General features: G+C 35.8%; 1 protein-coding gene across 4 annotated transcripts in view; it reads right to left on the bottom strand.

The window, feature by feature from the left end:
• Positions 1–18,777, bottom strand: part of Erbb4 (erb-b2 receptor tyrosine kinase 4) — a 1,055,173-nt gene that overhangs the window by 355,815 nt on the left and 680,581 nt on the right. For all 4 annotated transcript variants that reach the window (XM_026786414.1, XM_026786416.1, XM_026786413.1 and 1 more), the window contains exon 4: positions 17,973–18,107. In XM_026786414.1, coding sequence (XP_026642215.1) covers positions 17,973–18,107 — 135 coding nt within the window. The remainder of the gene's footprint in view (positions 1–17,972; positions 18,108–18,777) is intronic.

The following is an 18,777-nucleotide window of genomic DNA, read 5'->3' as shown; positions in this document are numbered from 1 at the left end:
TATTCCACAGACATTTATGTACTCATTCTCTGCTCTTTGATCAGCCATTTAATTTTGAAATTGAATTTCTCCTTTCAGTCCCTATCTTGTCTCTTAATTTGAAAGTTAATTATTAAATAGCAATTTTGACTTTCATACATCCTTGTAGTTGAAATGAGATAGACAGCTATATCTACTTGGTAGAAGGGAGAAAATAAAAGATTTAAAGAGATATACAGTACTAAACTTGCTATCATCTATAATCAGGTCAGACCTGAAGAGGAGGAACTGAAACATCAACCCAGTCACAAATTCGCCGACCGTCAGTTTATCATGCGTGCAGAGTGTTCTGGTATGGAAGACTAGCAGAACTGTAATCAAAGACACCAGAGAGATTTTATCCAGCAACTACTGAGAGCAGGTGCAGATTCTCCCAGGCAAACATTAGGCAGAGATCTGGGAGTCCTAGGAAGGAGGAAGAGGAAGAATCTAAGAAACCTCAGATGTCAGGGGCACCATAAGAGGAAGGCCAGGATCTCGATGGTTCAGGGCAGTAGTAAGATATCTGAGAAGAGAGAAGTACTGGTGAGGATCCAGTGATAATGGTGAGAGTCCAGTGATGATGGTGCTGGAAGCCTTGAACGACATCAGTGACTCATTGCAAAGAAGGATGTGTGGGTGGGTCATGTTGCTTGTGTTACACACTGTAGCACCCAACGCTACTAGGATGAATGAAGATGTGTTGGAAAGATGGAGGAACAATGTAATTTTTGTTGTTTGTTTGTTTTTTGTTGTTAACAAATTTTAGGGTTCTTTAGGCAGGGATGCTGCAGGGGCGAGGAAAGGAATGATATGAAGGGATAGGGAGATAAGTTGGAATGGGATATAAGATGTAAAATTCCCTAAGAACCAAAGAATTAATAAAAAAAAATATGGTATTACACAAAAAGAGCATGGCCCACAGAATTAATTTACCAGGACTTGTAGGAGCTTGCAGAGATCAGTGAGGCTGTAGGGGTCTTACCTAGGTCCTCTGCATAGGTTGAGAAGCTTGGTGTTCTTGTGAGAACCCTAGCAGTGGAAATCAGGAGCGTATCTAACTCTTTTGCCTGCTTGTGGGACCGTTTACCTCCTCTTCATTTGTCTTAGCCAACCGTGAAGTGATGGCATGTGCCCGGTATACAGTGGTTGGTGGATTGATTTCCCTAGGAGGCCTGTCTTTCTGATGAGAAATGGGGGAGAAGTGAATCTGGGGGAGAAGGCAGGTGGTGGGGATTGACTGAGGGAAGGGGACAGAGGAGAAACTGACGTGAGATGACAGGAGAATTTAAAAAAAATGTGCAGTCAGAGTTTATTTCATGTCACAGTAAGTTAAATCATGAGTGATACAACTAAATTTTAACTTTACTGAAGTGGAAATACATAACATGAACCTTGATAAACTAAACTTTTTAAAACCTCAATATATTTATATCATTTATTCAATGATCTTGAATAGCATATATACTCATATGATGAAGATGAATCTTGAGCAGAAATGTGAAATTCACATTTAGCCTACAATTCTTCTATAAATTCCTTTTTTGGGTACTCAATTCCACTACTGTTACTCGGTGGCTACCACAGCACATAATTTCTCTCCAGAATAACAGCAAGCAGGGTTTCAAATAGAAGATCTAATTTTCATCAAGTCAACATGGCACAAACTTTGAAGGTAAAAATCCCTTTGCTCGTCCACATTTCTTTTGAGTGCCCCTACAAATGGAAATCAATCCAGAAGAGAAATGACAATGACACTAATTCAAGGTGCTTATGGAAGACGGACACAGCAAACGTAGGTAAACCTACCATGATGCTATTTTTCAAAAGTCTTATACTTGGATTAAGAAAATAACTTAATGGTTGGCCTACCTTATATTCTGACATACTTATGATCTCTATTCAGTATAGGCATAGTAAGCTAGTTAGACAAGTGACTACAGCTGGCCTTCTACCTTTCAAAATAAAAGCAATGGTCCTCACTGGGGCAGTCAAGATCCCACAGTATTCAACACTCTTTTCCCTGCCTCCATTGTCCTATCTTCTACACTCTTCATCATGGCTTAGTCCTCTTTGTGCATCTATTGCTGTCTTTTTTCTAGTCTTTATGCTTGGGTAAATAGATCTTCAGCCATATGTAACTTAATTCAATTAACTATTTTGCTTTATTAGATTGTTGCTCTTTTGATGGAAGATATTAGTACATATTATTAACTAAAATCAGCATTACTTATTTATATTCATATTTTTCAGATGATTTGGAGCTTGTAAAATGGTGCTTTGGATGTCAGAAAGAACTTGGACATGTCTTTCAGCATCTTCTCCTTGGAAGCCCTAAAAGGAACCCAGAATAGCTGTGTGGATTTCCGATGAGTTGAAAACACATCAGTGAACTCAATGAAACGATTGATGGACTAGCTGGCTTGGGCTGATGGTCTCTGAACACATCTATCATATCTGACCTTTTAATCACTGACGTGGATTAAACATTTGAATATGCTTTCCATGTTGGCATGTGGCAAAGGCCTAGGAGGGCAACAAATCTTTAATGAAACTTAACCATTCAGATATTGAAAGAATTTGATAGATAAAATGATGAACCCAAATGAACAATATCACATTAAATGAGTTATAGAAATGCCAACATCTGTGTTTCTAAATCAACATTTTATGTAAATAACTATAAATATAAAGTCAAACAAAAAGTCCACAATCAATAAGATGTGTCATTATTTTGATTATAACTCTGTCATTGACAATGTTAATTCATACGTTAATTAGCCTCTCCAACTCTGCTTGCTCTTGTACTTTGTACTTCGCAATATTTTATAAGCATACATGTTTGCATCATGCTGCATAATCTATTCTTGATCGTATCTATTACCAACCCCACAACTTCTTAAATATTTCCACATACTAGTATTCTCTTTTCTACATTATAGATTGTTTTGCAAATACCTCCTTGAGTTTACCCAAATTAAAAGAAAAATGTTAATGTTTGATTTTAAACTCTATAGTTTAAAAAGTAGAAGACATGAAGTCAAAGATGTATCTTTTATTACACATGAGATCGCTATACACACAGCATGTGGTCATAATTTGAGGGACAGGTGCTAATTTTTTAATTTCTAATTGGCCGTTACTTTGATTCTACTATGTGTTGTTCTGTTTCTTCATATTTAGGGAAGTTAAAATACTGTTGAGTATATAACCAATTTACAGCTTTGTCATCTATTTTCTTAAGTGTCATCTGCTCTTCACACATGAAGCACTTAAGGAAGTAAGTGCTTGTAAAACATAAAGGAAAAAAAGACACAAGATTTTAAGTGGAGTAAAAGTGGAAGATATAAGCATTGGAATCAGTTTTGTCTGCCTCTAACTCTTACCATTTACAATTGTTGAGATTTTGAGTAAGAAACTACTTAATAGTGTATTTTCCTAAAAAAAATAAGAAAACAAAAACAGGTAATACAGATGGTGATATCTGCTTCTTACATATGTGAGACATGATAAAAGGGAATTACATATTTAAATGTCTAACATGTAATAATCACCAATACTATTTCCCTTCTCCAATCATCACAACACTGTGTATAAATGCATCACAGCATTGTAAAGAAAATTAAAGAAGAGAGAACAGAGATAAATTGCAAAGAGGTAGAGCCATTTATGACTGTCTGAAAATGACCAGCTGTGTGACAAAGTCATGTGGTAGAAGACAGGGGTGTGGCAGGAGCTCTGGCAGAACTGGAAAATAAGTACAAATTTTGATCACACTTTGAGAGAAGTGTGACTAGCACAGTCTCAGAAAGACTTTTTCTTATAATCTAAATCCAGGAAGTTCTTATAGATCCCGAAACCCCACCCTCTTGTAGACTCCAGAATGCTTGCACTGAAGAATAGAAAGAGTCAGAGATATATCAAGGAGGACCCCCCAGAGAGGGAGACCACAACCCACAGATGGAACAAACATTTACATGAGTGCAAAGGATTGGATATCACTGATGGTGGGGTCTCTACCTGAAGGACATCCTGTCTTTCTTAGGTTGCTGGTTAGCATTTAGAGATCCCTAAGCAAACACTTGCTTCCACAGGTTCAGTACATGAGTCATGTTGCATTTGACACACCTGATGTTGAAGCCAATATTCCAGCCAAGTATGTCTCATGGAATCCAAAGAACTGCCTATGTCCACATTTGTTAGATATTTCTCAAAAGTCTTTCTCTTACAATACCTCCACCCCTAGTTGTCCCTCTTCCTGCCTTTCACTATAAGAAAGTCATGCTTCAGTCCCTCCAGGATGGAGAGGGAGAGCAATGAAGGAAATATCTTGGTACAAGGAGTCATTATGGGGTTAGGGAGAAAACTGGTGCTAGGGAAATTCCCAGAAATCGACAAGGATGACTCCAGCTAAGACTCTAACAATAGTAGAGAGGGTGACTGAATTGGCCTGTCCCTGTAATCCGATTAGTGACTACCCTATTATTATAAAACCTTTATCCAGTAACTGATGGAAGCAGATGCAGTGATCCACAGCCTGGCACTGCACTGGGCTGAGCTCCTGGAGTTCAGTTGAAGAGAGGGAGGAGAAATCATATGAGCAACAGGGGTCAAGATCATGATGCAGAAAACCACAGAGACAGTTGACCCTAGGTAGTGGGAGCTCAAAAACTTGGCACTGACATCTGGGAATTCTGCAGAGGACCAAACTAAGTCCTCTAAATGTGGGTGACAGTTACATGGCTTGATCTGTTGGGGAGTCCCCTGGCAGTGGGACCAGGAATTATCTTGGGTGCATGAACTGGCTTTTGGGAGCCCATTTCCTATGGTGACATACCTTGGTCAGTTCTGATACAGGGCAGAGGGAATTGATCCTGCCTCAACTTGCTATACCAGACTTTGTTGACTACCCAAGGAAGTCCTTACCTCCTCTGAGGAGTGGATGAGGGATGGGCTGGGGGAAGGTGGGGGGCAGGAGAAGGGGAGGGAGGGGAAACTGGGGCTAGTATGTAAAATCAAATTTTTTAGAAAGAAAAAGAAAAAAACAAAAAAATGAAAAAAAAAAGAAAGTCATGTTTCCTACTCCCCTGCCATATCAATTGAGGGATCAGTAAATTCCAGTTATTTTAACTCTTTCTGCTCTCTGTTGTAAGAATTATTTTCCCACAGGTTTATTTTCAATTCTTTATGAATACATATTGTGTCACCTTAGTAATTGTGTCTGAATGTGTGTGTGTGTGTGTGTGTGTGTGTGTATACGATGTTGGGGCACATAGGAGGACAGTTGGATCCTGTGGGATAAAAATACCAGTTATATATGAAATTTTTGAGGTAAAGAGGAGAATGTTTATGTCTATATAGATTATCCTACAGAGTAGCAGTTCATAAGGATCAATATGGACTGGTTTTCGATTATCATGGACAATGAGAAGTACCCATGGGACAGCTGTGAGATGTCCATCAGCAGCCTCTACTTTCATCTGGCTCTAAGACCAGGACTAGATATTAATTCTGTGGGTTACTAAGAACTGGGTATTATTATGGAAAAACTGAGATGTACAAAATTATTACAAGTTCCTTAAGGGAAGAAACCATTTCCTCACCACCACTTCTTTCGCTGCTAAAAGAGCGATGGGATTCTCAAATGGAATAACCCAGCATTGCCTTACAGAGAGGGTGATGTTTCCACACCACAGCACTCGCACTGCTTCAATGCTAAAGATTTCAATTCTGAAATGCCTTATAAGGCCTGTGGTTTGGGGCTTTATAATTATGACGTGGGTCATTAATCTTGTAGCCTCCCTTTTTTATTATCTCTAAGATTGAGACCGAGTTTCTGTTACAGATTGCTAGCCTGTAGCAGTCAGTTGGGGAGATGAGACATCCGTGAGACAGATAACAAAGAAAAATGGGTAGTAAATTGGAACAGATTAGGTGGCTCCATAGCACTATATTAAACAAGCCCTTCTGAGTACAACTGTCAGACCCCGAATAGCATTTTCCTCCCATTTTCCATCACCCTCCAAGACTTAGCTGTTAAGAGACTGTGTGTTTTGTGTAAGTGTGTGTGCACTTCTGTCTTTCTGTCTTTGCATAGGTCTCTCTCTCACTCTCACTCAAAATATATATGCAAGTTCTCAGACTTAAAGCGCAAATAGCCAATAGTTAGCCGTTTCTAAATGGCTACTGCAAGCCTGTGGAATGAAAATGTGATTTTAAAACTGATGGCAGTTAAAAGAAAGTGAAGCAGGAACCATATAATAAGTAATAAGCGTAAAATGTCTTGGTGTAGAATTTATTACTCCATGTTTTAAAGTTCGTATAAAAAAAGTTCATATAGATATGAAATTCAAGAAAAATGGATTGATAATGCATTAAAATCTGATTCTATCAACAAAGCTACTTCAGTAGGGTTTCATAGCACTCTAGTATTAGAAAGACCTGGAAATCCAGTTATTATTTATAGAAAGCAAGAGGCAAATGATTTTTCAAGTAACAGTCTATACACTTACAGTATTCCATTATATACTATTTAAAACAAACATAAACCAAATTGCCTGTAATTAAACTACAGATTTTTATTTTCCAAAAGGAAACTTTGGTTTTGTAATGTTTGAAAAATAATATTAAAATTACCACCAGCTAATACATGAAGGAATAAATCACAGCTTAGATGCACCCTAATTTCATCTGGAAAGAGAAAACATGGCTCTAGGTATTATATTTCTCTTGAAAACCTTCAAAGGAACACACTACTGCTGATTGGAATGAAGATACTTGGAATATCAATAATTTTTATCATACATGAAGGGGCGTGTTTGGGATTCAACCCAGGGTTTACATGCTCCAAGGTCCACTCATTCAAGACAACTCATTCAAATTTCTTTCTTTCTTTCTTTCTTTCTTTCTTTCTTTCTTTCTTTCTTTCTTTCTTTCTTTCTTTCTTTCTTTCTTCCTTCCTTCCTTCCTTCCTTCCTTCCTTTCTTTCTTTTTTTCTTTCTTTCTTTTTGTTTTTTTCTAGACAGGGTTTCTCTGTAGCTTTGGTGCCTGTCCCGGAACTAGCTCTTGTAGACCAGGCTGTCATTCAAGTTTCTAATTAGTGTTACTGAAAAGAAGAGAACCACTCTTTATGTTAAAGAGGAAACGGTACCCTGAAGATATTGAAAAATTCATAGAAAGACAAACTTAATCTCAAACAATGCCTGGTTTATGCTGAGATTAGTACAAATATTAACACCAAATGGGCTTTAAGAGGCAACGAAGGCAATCGTCAGGTAAGGCTGTCCACACCGCTATCAATCCCATTAATACATGTACATTTGATTGTACAATGTTGTGGTAGTTAAGTAATTTTCTGTTTCATCAAAATATATAAAACTGAATGATATCAATAGATGTTAATATTTCCCACTGAATAAAAATGTAGGCAGATCCCCATTGCCAACAACCATACAGACTTAAGATATTGTTTGTTCTATTCCAAATAAATTGCAGCATTCCTAATGTGATACGTGAGATTAAAGACATTGAGAAAGGCTGGGTATCAGAGCTGTCTTGCTTTAAAATCATTTACATTTATTGAAGCAGTTTGCCTTGTAAAGTCAATTTCTTTGCTCAGGAAAGCAAATGCTGACATGCAAATTAGTTGCCTAATTTAATGCTGTATTCTACTTTGTACAACTGAAGGAATATATGCTCCAATTAATTTGAATTAATTCTATAGAAAAAATTTTGGAAAAAAATGTTAAATTAAAATCTTTGTTTAATAAAGCATGAAAAGTAGGGGAATAAGAGTAGCATATAGGAGGACCTAGTTTTAAAATGGCCTTTCTTTTGTGCATTTTATCCATGCTTGTTATTTCTTTTATATATTTCTTTTACTTGTATTTTAAATAGAACTTTAAGAGAAATGTCACTGCATAATTTTCTCTCCACTTTTTTCTTCTCTACTTAAAAAGAGCACCTACAATTGGCAAAAGAATCACCCCTAAATAGAACATAATTTATTCCTGCCAGGAAGGAGAATTAAATAAGAGCTGCATAGAGCTACTAACAGCAATCTTGGTTCAAAAGCTCTGTTAGCAGGTCAGCAGCTTGATCGTCTTTATTCTGCTTTGCCCTGGTCCCTGTAGAGATAGGACAGCCCTTGTCTCTGCTCTGCGAGGCAGACAGCAGTTTTCTCACAACCTCTGTGAAAAATATTGGGATGAAAGTGGTTTAGAGAGAGCCAAATAGGAGCGGAAAGGCACACATATTAACTTTCAAAGTCACTAAAAGAGAACAACTTGAACATCTCTGCTAAAAGCTTCTTGTTATATGTAAGCATCTTTCTTTGTTACAAGCTTTATTAAAATATTGAGATTTGAAGAAATGGTGATGGGACAGAAAAACCTGGAAATACTACTCCATTGTGAAAATAAGTTCCTTGAAGTCACTGCACTTGAGAAAGATAGACATGCACACAGTAATGGAATCTGTGACAGTATTGAAATTTGCAGCTACAGAATTGGACAGACATGGTTGTTTCCCACACAAAATAAATCAGAAAGGATACAGCCAGGTAATACTGGCTAGAGTTCATTTAGCTGTCATCCAATTCACACTGTTGCTTGAAAACCCAAAATAGGTGTTAAAATAGGTGTTATCTACAAACCGTGCTTCATTTAAAAGAAAATCAACTTTGTGGCACTTGATAAATATTTTTGTTCAGAAATAACTAGTTTGAATCAAAATGTGTTCTTTATCCACTCACGGTGAGTTTTTTGCTTTATATAAATTCAGAATTTTTTTGCGATTGCAATTTAATCACACCATTTCCCCTTTCCTCTTTCTTCTTTCAAACACTCACACACACCATTCCCTGCTCTCCTTCAAATTCACAGACTCTTTTCATTAATTGTTAGTGCATGCATACATGCATTTACATATACATATGTATTTTAAACATAACCTGCTGAGTTCATGTAACTACTTGCATGTATGTTTTCATGTCTGACTATTTGGCACTGGACAAGCAATTGGTGGCTCTTCTCTAAGGAAGACCACATCTCCTGCTCACAGTTTGAGTCATCTACCTGTTGTTATTTGTGTGAGAAATTTTACTGTTTTTATTAACCTATCATTCCTGGTAGTAGTCTTTATTGCTCCCAGCTTAGCATATTTGAGATAGTCTCAAAAATAAGAACAAATCACAGTTTTCTGTGGGGATATAAAATACACAAGAGTGGAATATTATGAAAGATATCTTACTAGTAATCAATTCATCTGATATTACTTGTTTAATATTTTGTTAATATGAGATATTTGAAATTAAAAATTTAAAAAGTAATGAAGGTATTCTCCTAGGCAGGAGAATCACAAGTTTCGGATTAACTTGGTCTATGAGACCTTGTTTCAAAAAATTTAAAGGAAAAAAAAAACTAATTTACTATAATATTGTATGTTCAATATTAAAGGGAAAGTATTAAATACTGAGTTCCAGTCAATATGTATCCTACAGTGTATGCTCCACAATAGGGCTTCCTAATCAGGTTCCAGGTAGGAATCTTTGGGTAACCCAGTGATACATAAGTCTACCTTCAAATTAACAAAGGAAATTTGAGATCAGAATGCCATCTTTATATTCATTTTTAAGGGAAAATTAAAATATTGAGCTTGTTTTGAGATGCAAAGAAGACAGGAGAGTATTTGTCAGTAAGTTCCAAATAGCCATTGCGCTCTTTTTTCTTAAACTCACACTGCAGTTTAAATCACATATTGACTTTCACACAAGATAGTGGAGACTTTAACACCTACTTCTCACCAATGACCTGGTCACCCACACAAAAACTAAACAGACAAAAATGAAACTGAGAAACACTGAAGTTAGCAGATGTTATAAACCAAATGGACCTAACAGATATTCTAGAACATTTGTAGATGGATTCTCATTTCTACAAGGGTTTTGTTAGGGACCTAATTTGAATATAGCAACTTGAATATCTAATAATTAGTAGATGCTGACTTAGGTCAGTGTAAAGAAAAAAGCATGAAAATTAACATTGTCCATTTGAAGACAGCCTCCACATTTTACCCAAACACAAAAGAAATACATTTTCTTCTCAGCATCTCATGGAAATTTCTCCAAAATTGGCCACATATTCAGACCAAAATCAAGTCTCTACAGACACTAGAAAATTGAAATAACTTGCTATCTCACATCCTACCACCGCAGACTAAAGTTTGATATCAACAATAACAGAAAGTTTACAGACTCATGGAAACTGAACAGCCCTCTACTGAATGAACAATAGGTCAAAATAGAAACAAAGACTTTTGGAATTCAATGAAAATGAACACACAGGATACCCAAACTCACGGAATACACTGAAAACAGTGCTAGGAGGAAAGTTCATAGCACTAAGAACTTAGCATTAAAAAAAAAAACTGGAGTAATTTTATATTAGCAACTTAACAGTACAGTTGAAGGCTCTAGAAAAAAGAAATAAGCATACCCAAGAGGAGTAGAAAACATGAATAATAATAATCAAACTGAGTGCTTAAATCAATAAAGTATAACTAAAGAGAACAATACAAAGATTCAATGAAACAGTTGGATCTTTGGGAAAATCAACACTGTAGACAAACCTCAAACCAACTAAAAAACACAGATAGAATATACAAATTAAAATCAGAAATGAAAAGTAGGACATAACAACAGACACTGAAGAAATCCAGATAATCATAAGGACATACTTTAAAAGCCTGTACTCCACAAAATCTGAAAATCTTAAAGAAATTAAGATATTTTATATTTTACATGCTCATACATATATAACTATTTATAATAAATAGCATTTATTTAGTCTATGAGGCTTTCAGATGACCTAAGAAATGTCTCTACTATATAAGAAAAATCAAATTAGTCTATTCTGGCCCCAAGATGTGAAGTTTAGTACTGCTTAGAAAAAAAAAAATTACCCCTTTCTAAAATTCAGAAATTAATTAGAGTTCTTTAATTTCATAGACTTTGTTTGTTTTTAATGTATTTATTTAGTTTCTAAATTTTTATTTTGCATTTTCACCACAGTTCTCCCTCCAACCCCAACTCCTGACATCCTCCCCCACCCCGCCTTCATCCTCCCCCACCCCGCCTTCCCAGCCCATCCCTTGATCCACTCTTCCCAAAGGGGAAGGCTTCCGATGAGGAGTCAGCAAAGCCTGCCAGATTAAGTTGAGGCAAGACCAAGGACCTCCCTCCTGCATCAGGGCTGAGTATGGCATCCCACCATAGGGAATGGGTTCTAAAGAGCTAGCTCATGCACCAGGGATAGATCCTGGTTCCACTGGCACCTGCCAAGGTAGACCAAGCTGCACTACACACATGCAGAGGGCCTAGTTAAGTCCCATGGAGGCTCCAAAGCTGTTGGTCTACAGTTTGTTTCTTAGAAAAGTTGACTGAGAAGTCAATACCTAGGATGAAAACAGGATATGTTTTGAAGACTTTGTTTCTAGAGTCAAACAATGCATATGTGTGGACAATTAAAAAGCAAAAAGTCACCAGAAAGAGAGGTGCTGGGTTTACTCCTCACCATGTCCTCAAAACTCTAAGAGTGCACTGACCAGAGACCCTCTACTTATGGATATACAGCCAAATGCCTCACAGATTCAGGGCCTCACTTCCCTTATCAATTACTATTATTGTTATTATAATAATATAGTTTGAATTTCATTTAGTTTTAGCTCACTTTTAAATTTTACTAGAATTTATGAAGACTGGATATATACATTGTAAGATTCTGTAGAGCAAAAGGGAACATCTGCCATATATGATTAACTAGACTTCCAATGGGTAGCAGTGTGTCTCTTTATGGAAGGTCTCCCCTCAGCATTAGGGAAATATGTCAAACTCTAACAAGAAAATGGACATTTCTCCAACATTTTTCCCAATAAATTTCTTTTCTTTTTATTGAGCTCTACACTTCTCTCTGCTCCCCTGCCTGCCTCTCCATCTTTTCTTTTCACCTTACTTTTTTCTATTTTTAAATTTTTAATTACTATTTTATTCATATTTCCACATTTTTCTCTGTCTTTTTTTCATTCTATTTTACTGAAAATAGGTTCATTTCTCACATAGTAATTCCTGATTTTGGTTCCCCTCCCTCTTCCAAATTCCTCCTGGTCTTACCTCCCATCTGGATCGACTCCATTTTTGTCTCTCATCAGAAAAGTCAGGCTTCTAAAAGACAAGGCAGAGCCCTAACTGGCCATCTCCTGTCACCAGACAAAGCACACAGTACTCAGACCTGGTTATACATAACTGTGCTTATGGCCAAAGGGATCCAACTGTAAACAAGGCAAACTGCTGAACGATGAAGGTTGCTTTCCACAAACTCAATACCTATACAACTCCTTGAACATGAAGAAGTAGAGCAGATGCCTACATACAAGCTTCAGCACTACATGTTAGCATGTTTGGCACAGAAAGGTACTCTTAGTGCTACCAAATGAGAATCAGAAACATCAACGGAGCTCAGACCATTTATCTCCAATGATGTACTTCCTGCAAGACATGCCAGGGCAATGGTAGCACAAAGCTTGTGTGAGCAGCCAACCTATATTTTATTTGATTTAAGGCCCACTCAGCAAGATATAACTCATATCTGATACTGCTTGGATGAGCAAGAACCATAGACTTGACATCCCAGGAATCTAGGATAAACCAAATACTACTGGTATAAAAAATAATGATAAAATGACTCCTAATAATATTCTGCTATATTCATCAGTAAATGCCTTGTTCAGCTATCATCAGAGAGCTTCATTCTGTAGAAGCTGGGAACAAATATAGATATTCAGAGCCTGACATTATGGAGAGAGATGGAGAGAGAGAGAGAGAGAGAGAGAGAGAGAGAGAGAGAGAGAGAGAGACCTTGGAGCACTAAAAGGATGTGTCCATCAAATCCCTCCCCTTGGAACTCTGGAAAGCCCATGAAAGAGGAGGGGGAGAAAAATAATGAATATCCAAAGCAGATGGAGTCACAAAGAAAACAAGGTCCTCTAAATCAGCATAATCAAGCCTCATATGAACTCACAGAGGCTGAGGCAGCATGCACATGGCCTGCATGGGCTGCCGCAGGTTCTCTTAGTATGTGTAACGGCTTCCAGTATAGTATTTTTGGGAATTCTAGAGGGTGTGAAGCAGTGGATATCTGATTCTTGAGCCTTTTCTTGGGATTATTTCCTTCTACTTGTTTGTGCTTTTCAACTTCGATGTGTAGGGTTTTTTTTTAATGCTACTATAGTTTGTCTTCTTTACTTTACTATTACCTGAGGATTTCACTTTCTAATTAACAGCAGAGCTGATACATAGAATTAATGTAGTCTATTTTAACACACATTATTAGATTGTATGCTAGTTCTGATAGCTAATATTTAGTTAAAATTGTTGTATATATGTTAATTTAAAATATTTAGGAAATTAAAAAAAGATCTATGTGAAATTTTTGAAAAATCCATTTTTTTCAGTTTTATTTTATTTTATTTTATTTTTTTTTTTTTTTTGGTTTTTCGAGACAGGGTTTCTCTTGTGGTTTTGGAGCCTGTCCTGGAACTAGCTCTTGTAGACCAGGCTGGTCTCGAACTCACAAAGATCCGCCTGCCTCTGCCTCCCAAGTGCTGGGATTAAAGGCGTGTGCCACCACCGCTCGGCAGTTTTCTTTTTTTAATTTATTTATTTATTAAAGATTTCTGTCTCTTCCCCATCACCGCCTCCCATTTCCCTCCCCCTCCCCCAACCAAGTCCCCCTCCCTCGTCAGCCCAAAGAGCAATCAGGGTTCCCTGCCCTGTGGGAAGTCCAAGGAACCCCCACCTCCATCCAGGTCTAGTAAGGTGAGCATCCAAACTGCCTAGGCTCCAACAAAGCCAGAACGTGCAGTAGGATCAAAAACCTCCATTTTAAAGTACTTTTCAAAATGCTACCTCTTAGATCATGTAAATCAACTTACACTTTTCAATGCGTTTTACTTTTTCCCCCCATTTAAGCTCTGACTTTAAAATATTTCTTAAATTCATGTAATTTGATTGCATGTATGTATTTACATAAATTGAAGTTGTTTTTACTTGCCTTGATTGCATGTTAACTGTATACCAAAGTCCGACATAAAAAAGTACATCTATTTCATGTAAATACTATAATATCAAACATGTAGCAAGAGTGATATTGCATTAAATTTAGTTAAATTCCATTTTCAGACTTGATTTTCTTCTAGCTCAAGAAAGTTAATTCATGGACACAGTGTGCAGTGTTTGGGTGTGGTAAATACTAAGAAATATAGTATTAAATAAAAGAAACACAATAAAGCTCAGGAATTAAAGCTGTTTTAACATTTATTTAGAGAAAAGATTAGTTTATGAAATTCTGTTTGTAAAGGAGGTACTTAGTACAAATTGTCAATCACCCATCCCAATTCTGTGGTAAGCTGGTGTTTGGCTCTGGAAAACAATTTAGTTATGTGATATAACTGGTAGGTTTGTATCATTATAAGCAGTTTTATTATGCATTTCATGCCTTTTATTTACATTTCAATTATGTATCAAATGTATTTCAACAAAGAATATATTTCTCTTTAAACATTTTGCATATTTGTATTATGAATAAATGAGTCATAAAAATACACATAAGGAAATATTTTGTGCAATATTTTTAATAATTTTTTTGGATAACTCATTATTGTTTTGGCGATTCTTGGATTTTTGTGCCTCCAATACAAATTTTGGATTTTTTTCTATTTCTTGAATAAAGTCCTAATAAATGATTGGAATTGCATGGGATTTATAGATTACTTTGATAAGAAAATTGTTTCCACTATATTAATTCTACCAATTCACCGGAATATTTTTTTCTTTTGTTATATTCCTAAATTTGATTTTTGAGTAGCTAAAGTTCTCACTGTACATGACAAGTCTCCTCCCACCTGCTATTCCGCTCTGCCCAGCATATCACTTCCTGCCTGTTTGTACAGCTCTTTGGACCTCTATGGTTAACTATTGGCTAGCTCAGCCCTCTGATCTTTAAGGTTTATTTGTTAGAGCACAAAGGAATGTCAAAACACTTTGAATTTTTCCACATTTAGCATGATGTTCACTATAGTTTTGTTATATATATATATATATATCCTTTATTTTGTTAGGTTGTATTCCCTCATTTGTATCCCCTTCATGTCTTTTATTGAGAAGGAATGTGAGATCACATGATTTTTCCTTTGAGACGATTTCTGAGAAGGGCAAATTCATTGATTTACATATGCTGAGCCATCTCTGCATCTCTAGAATGGAATTCAGGAGGACAAAGTTCCTTGGAATATGATCTGGATAAATATCTTAAAGCATGGTTAGGATTTCTTATGTCAAGCAGCAGAAGAAAGTAACTATCTACAAACTACAAAGCTCAGCTCATAAAGCTGTAAGATGGGCATAAATTTAGAGAAAATACTAAGCTATTTGTTTTTGCTTAATGTTAGCCACAATGACAGAGTTTCAGGACACAGTTGTGGTCACTCTTTACTGAAAAGACATTTAGCATGCATGTTGTTAGGACTGGTAATAAGAAAAACAAGTAAGCACACAGGCCAAATGAGGATTCACCAGATTCTGATAATTATGTGATAGAAAGTTGAGAAGCTTTTGAACATGAATAGATATATTCTCTACTAATCACCTATTGAAAGTATTATTTTCATAAATTAATATATGAACTAAATGACATAGTAGTGACAATTATATTGTGAAAAACAAAAAAAATGACAGATTATATCTATAATACATTTCTAGTACTTAGTAGCTTTTGAGTTTGCAGGATTGGAGGAAGGGTAATTTGTGGTCTGGATGTATTGTATGAGAAAAATCTATTTTCAATAAAAATAATAAATACACTTATTCATTTATTTATTCCTAATTTTGATGAAAAAGATATTATAAAATTTGTGATTTTAACTTTTAAATTTTGTACGTTGGTGGTATTGAATTCATCCCCACCTTTGTGTCCTGATGCTTTAGAACTCTTTCACCTAATGAAGCTGCAGCTATGTGCAAACTGAGCTGGAGCCTCATTTCCTCTTAGACCGTGGAAAGCTACACTTTATATTTAGTTACTTCAAGTAGGATTATTACAAGTGAACTAAATCAGTGGACTCAGTATTGGAGTTTATTTAGTGTTTATCTTTTCTGCATTGTTTTTTCCTGTTAGGAAAATAAAACCATTGAAAACTAGTATTTAAAAATATTTAATTCATTATTGTCAGATATCATATCATATAGTAGATTGAATGATTTACCATCTAGAGCTTTGTAAGCAATAACATTTTGACAACAATAGACGGCTAATCTGTAAAGGACCATTGATTATGAATCCTGTCTGCATTTTTAATTTTTGCATCTGAAAATTTTGCATGCAAAACAAAAAAATCGCAGTCACAGTTGCCTAATTATAGGCACAACCGTCCAAATTAGCCCTCAAAAGAACAGCACAAAGTGATACCATCTGTGAAAATGGACAAACCCCACAGACCTTTCCTGTTTCAAGCTCTGTAAGAGGAGAGCAGATTTCCCTCAAGCTTTTGGCTCAGACTTTTTTCTTGTATGATCTCATGTATGCCTTAAAGGCTAGTCTTTCTAAGAAGCTGAGAACCAGCAGGCCTTTCTCTCATCCAACCAAACCACCCCTGCCTCATAATATATTCCTTTATTATGGCCACCTGAAAATAGTAGCCATTTCTAAATCATATCTTTCCCATTGTTAGAACAAGCAGATTAAAAAAAAATGCACACGAAATTTTACCTGGTAGGCAACTTTAAAACTACAAAGACAGAATCTCATACAAATTTCTTTTTAAAGATGACAAGAAAATTATGTTACTCTACTTTCACAAAAAACTGTTTTAGCCTTTTATTAAAAATACAACTGTCAGTTTTGATCAAATACATTCATATTTCCCCATTATGTTATTATGGCCATGATGAAATTTAATAATTGTCCCTTGGAGTTTGATTTCCTATAAAAGCGTCATAACACAATCATCACTATTGCAAATAATTATGGAATTATGTGGAGTTATGATTTCAGGTGGGAAATATATAATAATAGATTAAGAAATTTAAAACCCAGGTTAATACTCGATAAAGATTCAGCTCTCATACAGATGTCAGCAATAATAAATGTGTGACAGCAAAGCCTACTTTATAAAAACAAAAGAGATTCCAGACATAATCATTGGCAGAGGTTTTAATGATAGTTCAGATACTATTTGTTTATCATTTTATCATATTAAATACTTTTTACCTAAAATGTCCTCTCTGGCAGAAATGTCCTATACTTTTAAGAAGTAGAGAACTGGGTAGTTTATTTCTGATTACAAACTAAGAAGTCTTTGTATGTGAACTTTATAATGACTCATGTTGCTTTATTGTAAATTATTGTCTTGATTGTTTGTTTTAGTTTTTCTTTTTGAGAGATAGTTTCTTTGTGGATCCCTGGCTGTTCTGGAACCTCCTAGAACAGGCTGACCTTGGTCTCAGAGACTGGTCTGCCTCTGTCTCCTGAGTGCTGGGATTAAAGGCATACAGCTCTACAGTCAGATATTACCAATAGGGCATTAGTGAGAAATCAAGGTTTAAGAGCTGTGAAATAGAGTAATTAGAGGAATGAGCTTTTGAATGGAGTCAGATGCCAAAATATCATCAATGGCATGTTGAATAAGATGTTCAATATAACACAGGGTAAAAGAATATTAAGACATTAGAGAGGATGCTGTGGACTGATGAGATGGTGAGCAGATGGAGGATAGGGTTTAATGAATGCTAGAAGGAGAAAAGAAATTCCCACAAGTTGTCCCCTGACTCCATGCGTACACACACACACACACACACACACACACACACACACACACGTGTCTAATGATGGGGTAATGCTACTTACATCCGGAGCTTCCATTTGTTGATACCAAAGTCATGTTGGAAGGCCATGGATTGCGAACAATATCTTGCCAGTGTATGGTGTCAGCATAACACAGGAATTTGTTTTGGTCTACATAGACTCCACCATTTAGAATTTCTGTATGAGAAACAAAATTAACCATTAATTTGCTTTTTTAAAAATGTTAGCCATCAGAAAGGCATTGTTCGACTTATTTTCAACACTAGAATCATATTATAAACCAGGATGGTCCTAGAAATATTTTCATTGGTTCATTTACCTAGACTTTAGCTCTTCAAATTTTAGCACTTCAAAAGGTTGAAAAGTACAGACAAAAAATAGAAATAATTCTAATAATAGACACATATCCAAAATTTTGATATTTTTAGTGTCTGTGACTTTACCCTGGATTTATGATAACATCACTTGTAAGAGTTCAAAATCTGATACTTTGGCTTAACATTTTGTATAAAATGTTGAAAGATAATTTTTGTTTTATTTTATTTGATGATAATATAATATTACAGAATATGAACTAATTAATATTACTTAATAGAACTCTTGTTATTTTATTTTTTCTTTGATTAGTCATTAAAATAAATGTCCCAAAATATAATTCCATGACCACAGATTGTGAAATCTCTAAGATTTACTAGAGCCCATACATCAGTAATGAACATAAAGTAAAAAATGAAAATTATAAGGGGATCAAGGGGATTCTTATTGGAAAGGAAGAACTTAAGCTTTCGTTATTTGCAGATGATATGATAGTATACATAAGCGACCCCAAAAACTCTACCAAAGAACT

Source organism: Microtus ochrogaster, linkage group LG4 (genome assembly GCF_000317375.1).
Source record: "Microtus ochrogaster isolate Prairie Vole_2 linkage group LG4, MicOch1.0, whole genome shotgun sequence".
Classification (NCBI taxonomy): domain Eukaryota; kingdom Metazoa; phylum Chordata; class Mammalia; order Rodentia; family Cricetidae; genus Microtus; species Microtus ochrogaster.
Note: the sequence above shows the minus strand (reverse complement) of the source record. Positions and strands in the feature narration are given on the sequence as shown.